Here is a 12,709-nt window from a genome sequence, read left to right as displayed (position 1 = left end):
ACAACCCAGCACATGTTCTGATCTCTCTGCTACCATCAGGAAAGAGGTATCGGTACCACAAGATTCACACCACCAAGTTCAGGAACAGCTGCTACCCCTCCACCATCAAACTCCTCAACGACAAACTCCATCAGGGACTCATTTAAGGACTCTTACCTGTGCACTTTATTGTTTTTCTTTTATTCTCTCTGTATTGCACAGTTTGTTTACATTTGTTATCTGTTTACAGTTCTTCTATTTGTTTACATGTTTTACACTGAGTACAGTTTGTTTTCGCACTATCAATTAGTGGTAATTCTGCTGTGCCCACAGGAGAAAGGAACCTCAGGGTTGTATGTGATGTCATATATGTGCTCTGAGAATAAATCTGAATCTGAAAATCTGATCTGAAATCAAATTGCTGAGGCAAATTTTATTCTTATGGTTCTTGTCAATAAAAGGATTTAATAAAGTTGGTGAGATCTGAGATTTCACTTTCTTTGGCATAGCTGACAAGGGCAAGATCTCTTGCTTATCTGCAGATACTCAAAAAGTGGAGCAGTAATACAGAAATTTTAACTTGGTTAAAAGGAAAATATTGACCCAAATTATCGATAATTAGACACAATGTAGCTTGTGAGAGAGTGGCAAGATTCCTCGAAAATATGATGCTGGCTACAGACAAATTTTGATGTGGCTTATTTCTCTGCACCAGGCTCCCAGTATTACATACATACCTCATGGTGCAAAGTGGTTCCTTTGTTCTCACTGCTAAAAGAAACAAGCCAACAAGTGTGGAAAAAATGAACAAAATGGAAATATTTGAAGCAAAATAGGACAGAAGAAAGAAAATAACTGAAGCCCTTTGCTACACACTGATAGAATAATATGGGCACCAGTGAGATGGTCTGGGAACACCATGGCCACTGGCTAAAATCATTTACTTGTGGTAATTAGTCCAGTTGTGTAGTTGTGGTAGAGTAGAGAAAAAGGTTTGCATCTATCAATGAGGAATGTTTCCACCACCTCTTGCTTCCTTACTTCTGTTGCCATCACTCCATACTAAGAAAGAAAACCCAGGGCTTTCTCCTGACTCTTGGGGCACCAGAGACCTGGATCTTTTTTTATATATCCACGGCACCCATTAATCTGTGTCACTGTTAAATATGGGTTCTTTTTCCAACATATTACATGTTCTGAGCCAACTACACCAGGGAAAGGAAGTCCAAAATCTACTTTAAAAATTGTTCTAAACCACAATACACTGGATGGAATAAAAGCTCAAATATTTTTGGGCAATTGGCTATACAAGTACCTTCATAGGAAAATAACAACAATACTGTTTGATTTGATTTGAAGAAACAGCTGTTCTGCATTCCCTGAGGCAAACCTGCTCTTCATGTGGAAAGTGCTGTGACTAAAAATTTAAGGTTAAAAAAATACCCTCGCTTGACTGCAATCACAGGGTTTCTCTCTGCCTTAGACTAAGATTACATTTGAATAAATGATTGCAGATGGGTTTGGAAACAGATTGTTTCTCGCGACTGCTTTCTCCATCAATTATTGTGCATTCTAGCGGAAAGCTCCGTGAAATGTTACACATGCACACAGAATGACAGGAAAGCACCTGCTCTCTGCAGCACCACCCTAGCTGAAAGATTGGACAATTAAGTTGTTCGACAAAGTGCTCCCCTGAAAGAGTAAATGATACAATTAAATGAAGCAATAAAAAAATGGATTCATTCTCCTTGATGGGGATGATGGTAAAATTTACTTTGATGGTTTAGCACTGGGTGTTTCCCAAATTACTATAAAGTATATCTATAATACTAATTTTTACGTTCCATACAGGTACTCCACTGGTCACCCACCTGGGCATGTCAGACAGCAAGCACCTGATTCTTTGATTGGTGCTTGGCAAAGCAGAGGTGGGCAGACCTCAGTGTCACAGAGCATGCGCCCACTGTGACAAGTGCACTGTGTGCAGGTGTCCAAGTTCCACGTTTCACCCTCGAGATAGTATTCCCCTCCTGGTGCTTGGCAGACAGTGAGATCCACTATATCAGGTTGTCCACTGCCTGGCTCATCTGTGGAAAGTTAAAAATAAACAGTTCTGCAGAGAGAAATGACAACAATTGAAAACAGGACGGCATTCGTGGTGGCACCAATTCAGGGGCAGCTCTCTCATGAGGTGTAGGAAGACTGCAAGTTCAAGTATTTCACAGACACACATAAAATCTGGATTTGTCATTGGATTTCTGAGGAAGTGCTGCACTTTCAGATATAGTTTATTCGATGAGGTTTCAAAGAAGAATGGGTGCGTTTTTAATCTCCTGGTTATTCTATTGTGAGAGTGACTCCATTTTAGTTGCAGCAAACTGGTTGTAGAGCATTCCAGGGAATTACGGTGAGAATGATTACTGAAAGGTCTCGGGTGCTGAGAGCTTCCTCATCATTAGGGGTCCAGAAGAAGGGGCCCAGGAGTGAAACTTGTATACCGGGAGCTGGAGTTTGCGACTAGAATGGTCAGCAGGCCTTGTGGCTATGGAGGTTATGTGGGCACAGGAGGTAGAGTCTCGGAGGAGGTGGCGGAATCCATGGATACATGATATCTTTGAGGGAGCTCTTGATTCTCTTTCTCTATTATTAGGGCCTTTGCATGTGTCTTCACAGGGCACAGAAAGGATTTTTTTCTCAGTACAGGCAAGAAATAGAAACTTATGAGAGTAACTATAGAACTTTGCTTATTTCCTTTATTTGAGGCAAGGCATTTCACAAAAAGGCAGGAAATGGTTAGGACAAACAAGGAGAATAGTCAGCTGAGATAATGCATATTGTAGTTAAAGGATAGATAGTGAGTTGGATTTAAGGGGATGTTGGTGAGGAGGATTTAAGGGGACTTTTGTGAGGAGGATTTAAGGGGACTTTTGTGAGGAGGATTTAAGGGGACGTTTGTGAGGAGGATTTAAGGGGACGTTTGTGAGGAGGATTTAAGGGGACGTTTGTGAGGAGGATTTAAGGGGACGTATGTGAGGAGGATTTAAGGGGATGTTTGTGAGGATGATTTAAGGGGATGTTTGTGAGGGGAATTTAAGGGGACATTGGTGAGGGGGATTTAAGGGGACGTTGGTGAGGGGGATTTAAGGGGATGTTGGTGAGGAGGATTTAAGGGGAAGTTGGTGAGGAGGATTTAAGGGGATGTTGGTGAGGAGGATTTAAGGGGACATTTATGAGGGGGATTTAAGGGGACGTTTGTGAGGATTTAAAGGGATGCTTGTGTGGAGGATTTAAGGGGACATTGGTGAGGAGGATTTAAGGGGACGTTTGTGAGGGGGATTTAAGGGGACATTTGTGAGAGGGATTTAACGGGACGTTTGTGAGGGGGAGTTAAGGGGACGTTTGTGAGGGGGATTTAAGGGGACATTTGTGAGGGGGATTTAAGGGGACGTTGGTGAGGGGGATTTAAGGGGACATTGGTGAGGAGGATTTAAGGGGACATTTGTGAGGGGGATTTAAGGGGACGTTGGTGAGGGGGATTTAAGGGGACGTTTGTGAGGAGGATTTAAAGGGACGTATGTGAGGGGGATTTAAGGGGACGTTTGTGAGGAGGATTTAAAGGAACGTTGGTGAGGAGGATTTAAGGGGACGTTGGTGAGGGGGATTTAAGGGGACGTTTGTGAGGAGGATTTAAAGGGACGTATGTGAGGGGGATTTAAGGGGATGTTTGTGAGGGGGATTTAAGGGGACGTTTGTGAGGGGGATTTAAGGGGACATTTGTGAGAGGGATTTAACGGGATGTTTGTGAGGGGGATTTAAGGGGACATTTGTGAGGGGGATTTAACGGGACGTTTGTGAGGGGGATTTAAGGGGACGTTTGTAAGGAGGATTTAAAGGGACGTTTGTGTGGAGGATTTAAGGGGACATTGGTGAGGAGGATTTAAGGGGACATTTGTGAGGGGGATTTAAGGGGACGTATGTGAGGGGGATTTAATTGGACGTTTGTGAGGGGGATTTAAGGGGTCGTTTGTGAGGAGGATTTAAAGGGACGTTTATGAGGAGGATTTAATGGGACATTTTTGCGGAGGATTTAAAGGGACGTTTGTGCAGTGGATTTAAAGGGTCATTTGTCAGGATGATTTAAGGGGACGTTTGTGAGGGGGATTTAAGGAGACGTTGCTGAGGAGGATTTAATGGGACATTTGTGAGGAGGATTTAATGGGACGTTTGTGAGGAGGATTTAATGGGACGTTTGTGAGGAGGATTTAATGGGATGTTTTTGCGGAGGATTTAAAGGGCCGTTTGTGAGGAGGATTTAATGGGACGTTTTTGCAGAGGATTTAAAGGGACATTTGTGAGGAGGATTTAAAGGGTCGTTTGTGAGGAGGATTTAATGGGACGTTTTTGCAGAGGATATAAAGGGCCGTTTGTGCAGGGGATTTAAAGGGTCGTTTGAGAGGTTGATTTAAGGGGATGTTTGTAAGGAGGATTTAAGAGGATGTTTGTGAGGATGATTTAAGGGGATGGTTTGAGAGGAAGATTTAAAGGGTTGTTTGTGAGGATGATTTAAGGGGGTGTTTGTAAGGAGGATTTAAGGGGTAGATTTAAGGGGCCGGATTATGAGCTGGATTTACATTTTTAAAATTTAGATATACCTGACAGTAATAGGCCATTTCATCTCACTAGTCCTTGTTGCCCAATTTATACTCAGTTAACTTACACCCTGGAACGTTTCAAACGGATAGAGGAAACCGGAGCCCCCGGGGAAAATCCACAAAGAGAGGGGGAGAACACACGAACTCCTTACAGACAAGGCAGGATTCGAACCCCATTCCCGATCGCTGTTGCTGTAACAGCGTTGAGCTGACTGCTGCACCAACTGTGCTGCTCAACAAAGATGGGAAAAGATGCCAAAAGTCCTGTTTCCCAAAAAGGGCAATGATGGGAGACTGCAGTGAGAAAGACGCAGATGAAGTGTGGCTATGGGACAGTAGCTTGGATTTAAGGATGGTAGGATGTGACTCTCCTCCTGACATATGAGATTGTGTGAAAGCCATGAAGAATATTTTCAGAAAGGATGATTTAAAAATCTAAATATAACCTCAACTGGTCGTGCAGCGTCAGTGGGCAAAAAAGATTGACGAATTGAGCCGAGACTTTTTCTGTGATTTCTTCTTATGCTCACGTATATATGTGCCAGAGTTATAAACTGCGCTGGGTAGGTCACGACTCCAGAATGGAGGACCATCGCCTTCCCAAGATCGTGTTATACGAGACAGAGGTGCACTAAAGAAGAGGTACAAGGACTGCCTAAAGAAATCTCTTGGTGCCTGCCACATTGACCACCGCCAGTGGGCAGATATCGCCTCAAACCGTGCATCTTGGTGCCTCACAGTTCGGCGGGCAGCAACCTCCTTTGAAGAAGACCGCAGAGCCCACCTCACTGACAAAAGACAAAGGAGGAAAAACCCAACACCCAACCCTAACCAACCAATTTTCCCTTGCCACCGCTGCAACCATGTCTGCCTGTCCCGCATCAGACTTGTCAGCCACAAACGAGCCTCCAGCTGACGTGGACATTTACCCCTCCATAAATCTTCATCCGCGAAGCCAAGCCAAAGATACAAAGATTTATCTTAATATTAGGGAGATCTTCCCAGATGTGTACTGGCTGGTTGCTGACTTCCTCCAGCACATTTTAATTAGCTTCATGTTCCTGAAATATGCTGATTTGCAAGTCGAGCTTCTGAATGCAGTGATAATTATTATTGTGTTTATTGTTATGTGCATTGTACAATGTACATATGCATGGAAGTAATTACTTGCTGAAACTTTGTTTAAAAAGAACATCTAGAAAAACAACCAAAATATTATCCTTCATTCAATTAAAAAGAAATGACAAATTTAAAAAAATACAGAAAAAGTGCCTGCTCAGGCACAGACTGTTCTTTTGTGATGTTGGCACAGTCCCTGATCAATGTGACAAGAGTCTGATAGCCATTGTAAAGAAACTGTTCTTGAACCTGGAGGTGCTGACCTTCAACCTTCTGCCCGAGTCAATTGTCGAGAGTTTCGAATTTCTTTACACTGGGTAGCAGCTACAGAATAAGAGGACCAACAAACATTTGGAAGATGGCCCTAATATTAAAAGAAATAACTCTGGCATATGTATATGTGAACATGTGAGCAGCTGAGAAGAAAAATGTGAGGTGTGTCCAAGATTAACTGCAGCTAAAGAAGTGTAAATCATGATGTCATGGTGTGACTGGTTAGATTTTAATTCTTTTAGTTTACTGTTCTCAATTATTTATGGGCTTCAGTTTCTTTATTATTTTTAGATTTTAGAAACTGATTATTTATTTCTCTGAATGATGCCTTGGGCTATCCTGACAGGGCATCAGTGGCTGGACTAGCTCTGCACGGGGGTGGGTGACAACTGTGAGTAGAGGAGCCAGGCTGGCAAGATCTGGCTTGATTTGACTTCAAAAAAAAATCACAGAACATGAATGCTACATCTGTAAATTTAGATTGACTCATAGGATGTAATGGATTTGACAGAGCTTTCATGGAAACAGAAACAAAGTGTGTAGCCATGAATAATTTTCAGATTGATGCATTCTGGTCACTTTGGTCACGGAGCATGAATGCAAGGAGAAATAACGTGCTCTCAGCCTCACTAAGTGAGGCTGAGAGTGCAGAGGGGCAGATGGGCAGTATGAGGATAGAGAGGGAGGAATCTGACAGGGGCCAGCAGGGGATTGGTGAACTAGGGAGGGAAGAAGGATGATGGACATAGGCAGTTGATTGTGGACTCCAGGAGGGGAAAATCAGAGGTGTATGATCCAGTGATCATTGGGGGATCAGAGGAGGAGAGGGTGAGCAAATTTAAATTCCTGTGAGTCAATATTTGAGAGGACTTGTCACACCTCTCTCAGGAGTTGGCAGAGGTTTGTTATGACAACGAAAACCTTGGCAAACATCTGCAGTGGAAAGCATGCTGAACAGCTGCATCACAGCCTGGTATGGGGGCACCAACATCTCTGAGTGGAAAGCCCAACAAAAGGTGGTGGACACAGCCCAGTGCATCACAGGCAAAACTCTCTCCATCGTCAAGAAAATCTACATGGAACTTCCATCGGAGAGCAGCAGCAATCATCATGATCCACACGATCCTAGATATGCTCTGTTCTCGCTGCTGCCATCAGGAAAGAGGTATAGGTGACACAAGACGTACCACCAGTTCAGGAACAGTTGCTATCCCTCCACCCTCCTGAACAACAAGTTCAGAGGCTCATTTAAGGACTCTTTGCATATTAGGGAGTGATCTCAAAATAAGGCAAAAATGGGGGGAGGGCAGCCAGCATCATAAAGGACCCCCATCAGCCTGGTCACATTTTCTCACTGCTACCTTTGGACAGAAGGTGCAGGTGTCTGATGTCAGCCCCTCTAGATTCGGTAATGGTTTTAACCCAACAGCTATAAGACTCTTGAATCTCCCTGTCTGGCTCTGATCCTAACTATAAACTCCTCCAGGGCTGTCAAAAGATCCGTCTTCACTAATGAAACATCACTTTTTTCCTTGCACAACCTGCAACTGTGAATATTTATTTATCAATCATTTGATATTTATTGTCTCTTTCTGCCTTACCTTTGTGGTCATTCACATTTTTACTATTCTAATTGGTATATCCTACATATCTGTTTGGCTGCAGCGAGTAAGGGTATTGGTGCAGCTGGCTATTGAACTTGTGCACTGGATAAGAAGCACACATTGAGCATTAAAAGTCAGATTCTAGGTGCCTCTGGACCCTGTGGTGAAGGACTTCCTGATCCATTCCACTACCAAATTCAATGGTAAGTGCTGCAAAGGAGACCATCAGAGGTACTGAAAACCCACCCTCAGGATGTCCTGTGTATGGTTGCCTCGGCAGGTCCAGCACCTCCTGTGGAATTGTAGACAGCAGGGTACTAATTCCGATGAGGGGCAAGAAGAAGAGGGGAAGGTAATGAGGTCTGATTTAAAGTAGCAACAGGAAACCCAAGAGATGACTGAAGACATTACTTGAGCTGAAGGGTAAAAGTAATAAAGAGAATATTGACAAATGAGACTTGGATCAATTCACAGCAAGAGAGAGGATTAAAAAAAAATTAAAGTGGAAGAATATGTGAGAAGAGTTCAACAATCCAGTCCAAAGCAAATGGTGTACAGGGTGCTGCAGGTGAAGACAGGAACTTGGTGGGAGAGTAGTAAACCAGAGCGTAGAAGAAAAGCAACACCCAGAGTGCTTGAGGAACTCAGCAGGTCAGGCAGCATCCCATGGAAGATGATGGAGAGTCAACATTTCAGGCTGGAAACCCTTCATTAGGAATAGCAAGAAAAGGGCAGATGTCCAAATGAATGAGTGGGGAGAAGGTGGTGTAGCAGCATAGGTTGGCAAGTGCGAGGGGAGGGGAGAACAAATGGGGGCGGGGAGGAGGAATCCAGGATGTGATGGGAAGTCTGCATGAATTTAAGTAAAGCCTACTGAGATTAAAAGATGAAGTTTAACTGAATTCAAGCTTAAATAACTCAATAAAAAAAAACATCTTCAGTTCAATACACTTTAAATTAAACTATGTATATACATTTGATTTTACCATGGATTATGTGGTAAACTGTGGCTGAGTTTTTTTGTCTAACACTTAATTTAAGAATCTGTTTAAAAATTATGGAATTCATGAGATTAAAAAAAAAAACAGGTAGTGATTTCCACCTATTTTTGCCTTACTTTGAAATCAGTCCCTTGACAGGTCAGTCAGAGCACATTTCATGGTCACTAATGCAAAGGCTGTGCATAGAGAGGAAAATGTAAGTCTCCAGTCAATCAAACGGCATGTCTGTTCTCAATCTCTCATTCTCACCTCCCCTATCCTGTTTCTATCCAGGAAGTTCCTCCCTTCCACGAGTCTCTGCAGTTATAACTTGCTGAAGTGACAAATAAACAATGATGCACAACATGCACACAATGGGATGGGTGAGTATCAGTATCCCAGATTGGTTTTCGGGGGCATGATTTGTGCTTTGTCAGCCAGCGCCATTGGCTCTTTGCTGGAGTATAATCAGGCTGCTGAGGGACGCAATGAGTCTTGCCACAGCCAACACAAGATCGGTATCAGGAAGGACCACAATCCTTCCACTACCAGGTATAGAAGGCCTGAGACCGAGGGGAAGCCCCTCAAACAATAGAGGGGGGAGTAAAACAAGGTGCTACAGTGGTGGTAATGGGGTAAATAGAGAGAGTATGAAATAATGTATAATGATTGGAATGTACGGGAATGACACGAAGGGTGCAAAGAGACTTTGAACGGTTTTCTTTTTGTAAATAATTTATTGTGAAAAAAGTCTATTTTTGGTTTTAAAAATGATCACTGCAACTCTAGAATTGCTTGCCACTGCTAACGTTATTCAACCTCCCGTCAAGACACAAACACTCCCTCCCACCCCTGTTACACCAAGAAAACAGAACTATTCTGCTACTCTTTTAGAACATAAGAAATAGAAATAGGAGTCAGCTATTGTGCCGTGGACTTGCTCCATGGGTAGGTAAACCTGTTCCCATAACCCTTAATTCCCTTACTATGCTATAATCTGTCTAACTCTGTCTCAAATACATTCAATGAGGCAAGACATGGCTCTACTACTTCCTTGAGCAGAGACGTCGACAGAATCACTACGCTGTGTTAAATCTACTTCCCTGAATCTTGTCTCCTAGTTCAAGTCTTACCTGGCAGTGGAAATAACCTCCCTACTTCTGTTTATTAATTTCATAATGTTGTATGTCTCTGTAAGATCCCTCCTCATCCTTCCAAACTCTACTGATTATAGTTCCAGGCTATGCAATCCCTCTTGTTTAAATAGGAACATTGAAAGCTAGTGCCATGGTAGAAGTCATAGGATGGAAATTAATCTTTCTCTCAGACTTCCCTGGTAAATCTCTTGAACAATTGACAAAAACAATGCAAAGGTTTTTCCAGTTGCTTTCCCCAAAACTGGTGATCTAACTTTCCCTGGAAGTTAACCCTGATGCTTATAAATGAGAAAAAATATTGGATGCTGATACACTTTCAACCTGCCAACCTGGTAAATGGGATTCCAACTGCTGTGTGGAAGACAGGAAATCCTTGCACAGAGGAAGGAGGGATTGGGTCGTCTGTCTCCAGCACTGGGATGTTTCTGGGAAATAAACCTTAACACACTCTGATAGAGCCAATAAAATTCTTACCTATTTGTAAGAAAATTAGAATAGGAAATCTGCACAAACTAATTGTTCACCAGAGGTTGGTACATCCTTTTTTAAGTTAAACAGAATAGGCAAAATCTGTTTAACATTAATGAGTAACATTGATGTACAAAGTTACTGAACCTCAGATAGCAACATTATCCATTTTAAACCTGCATTTGTGGACCTTAATCCATAGAGGACAGGTAGAACAGACCTGTTGTTACAATTAATAACCAGATTACATTCTTATTCAAGGAGACCTTTTCGTATGAGGTTCAAAACAGGCTGAGAGAACTTAAACTAACTCCTGTCCCATATGGCTGCATCATTGCATCGGTATGGTAGGTGCAAAGCATCAGACTGTAAGTCCACATAAAATATCATTAAAACAGTCGAGAGGATCACTGAGGTCTCCCTTTCCTCTACTGACGGCATTTACAGGGACCGTTGACTAAATAGGGCTCAAGGAATAATTGAAGACTCTTTCCATTCAGTGCACCGCATCTTTGACTCACTACCATCAAGGAGAAGGTACAGGACAATCAAAATCAGGACTGCCAGGCTGGGAAATAGCTTCTTCCTGCAGGCGGTGAGACTGATGAACAGTATCCTGTTAGCGTGTAAATCATCCTAAATATTTTGGTTATAGATCCGAGAATTATTATGTACTGTGTATTGTGTGTTTCCGTGTGTCTACCATGGTCTGGAGAGTTGCTCTTTCATTGGGGGTCTATGTACATTCAGATGATAATAAACTTGAACCACCACAGAGGTTGGTCCACAGCACCAATGCAATGTCAAGTAAATGCAGATGTTTTGGGACACGCAAGGTAATCCAAGAGCTAATATCAGACATTAAAATGCTAAATTCCCTCAGGGAAAATTAGGTCACTGTCATAAATGTAAAGAGGTAACATTGTATTATCTTTGAAGTTGTTTTTGAGAGTTACATGCTCCTTTCACATTGACTCTTGAAATTGTATTTACTTCAAGGAAATATAATGCAAGCATTTTACTACACTTTTCAGATCTGTGGCAGTAACCTATAATGTCCAGAGTAGCAAAGACAAAGGTAAGAACTACAGTTTCTCTAAAAGAAACGATGAGAGGATCATCCATAGGTTCCATGTAACATTCCATTTCAGGATTGTAGAAGATTACCATCCTGAAGTTCTGAAGCGGCACGCCAAATACAGAGAAGTAATGTCGGAGTTGTACAAGCATGCTTCCAAGCCTTCCTTGCTGTATTCTGTGCGTCTCTGCATTACACTTTCTAATGGACACAAGAAGTAGTTGCGCTTGGTTGAAGAGGATTGGATCTACCCAGATGATCTACCTACTACATCACGCTCAGTGTGAATTTCTACCTGATGATTGAAGATGACTATTATTAGTTTTAATGTTTCTCACACTTGTTACATAATATTTGTTGGTCGGGAATGGCTGGCTTCCTTCGACTTGGCAATTTTTTATTAATGGGGTAATAAAACATACTAGCATTTCATTCATGAAGTATTTTTATTTGTATTAAATTCATTGAGCTATTAAATTTTTATGAGAAGAATACTGAGAGAAGAATATTGAGAATTTTACATTCATCTTTTTTTAGTATAATAGTTCAAATTTTTACTTTATCATATACTTAAAAATTTTTTAATGAGAAATTAAAACTTTTTTTGGTTATAGTCATAATATAATTAAGTATTGTTTGGAAGAGATGATTATATTTACATTAACAGGAATGGAGCTAAAGCTAACATGTCCAGCAGGAAGGTTTATTTGAGTGCAAAATGGATTGTTTTGAAGAGCTTGTTCTTGATACCTTTAGCAGCAGTCTGTCTTGGTGTGGGGTGGGAGGAGGTGGGGGGGGGGGTTCTTTTCTCATTATGGCTTTAGGAATCTGTACAAATTCTGATCTTGTAAGGGATATTTACAATTTAGTACCAGTTTCAGATCTTTGCCTCAGTACTGACACCTGGAGTCTGGATATTATTTGTGTTAATCAACTTACATTATTTATGAAAACATATGGATAATTCTATTAATTTCATTAGTTGGAATGTAAAAGGTTTGAGTCATCCAGTTAAGAGAAGTGATTTTTTTTAACATATTAAACAACTACTATTGTATTTTTACAAGAAATGCTTATTCATAGTTGTGATAATTCCCACCTCATGACAAGGTGGAGGGGTGGGAGGCAGCATTTTCATTCCTCCTTTCAGTCTAAAGCGGGGGGGGGGGTGTCTTCATTCTTATTAATTAAAATATTCCTTTTGTTCATCACAATGTCATATCATGTTGTTATGTAATTGTTTCAGGGAAATTGGCCAATAAAATGGTAGTTTTTGCTAATATTTATGCCCCTAATGTAGATGATGTGAGTTTAAAAAAAAAACTTTATTTTTCTTTCTTACTGGACTTGTATTTATATCCTCTGGTACTTGGTGGGGATTTTAACTGTGGATTGGACC

At 41.5% G+C, this 12,709-nt stretch overlaps 1 protein-coding gene across 2 annotated transcripts in view; it reads right to left on the bottom strand.

The window, feature by feature from the left end:
* The window catches only part of LOC138753875 (cysteine-rich motor neuron 1 protein-like), a 300,852-nt gene that overhangs the window by 12,737 nt on the left and 275,406 nt on the right, over window positions 1-12,709 (bottom strand). For both annotated transcript variants that reach the window (XM_069917412.1, XM_069917413.1), the window contains one exon: window positions 1,851-2,066. In XM_069917412.1, the coding sequence (XP_069773513.1) occupies window positions 1,851-2,066 (216 nt within the window). The remainder of the gene's footprint in view (window positions 1-1,850; window positions 2,067-12,709) is intronic.

This window comes from Narcine bancroftii, chromosome 2 (assembly GCF_036971445.1).
Source record: "Narcine bancroftii isolate sNarBan1 chromosome 2, sNarBan1.hap1, whole genome shotgun sequence".
In the NCBI taxonomy this organism is placed as follows: Eukaryota; Metazoa; Chordata; class Chondrichthyes; order Torpediniformes; family Narcinidae; genus Narcine; species Narcine bancroftii.
The sequence above is the reverse complement of the archived record's forward strand: the minus strand, read 5'-3'. Positions and strand labels throughout refer to the sequence as shown.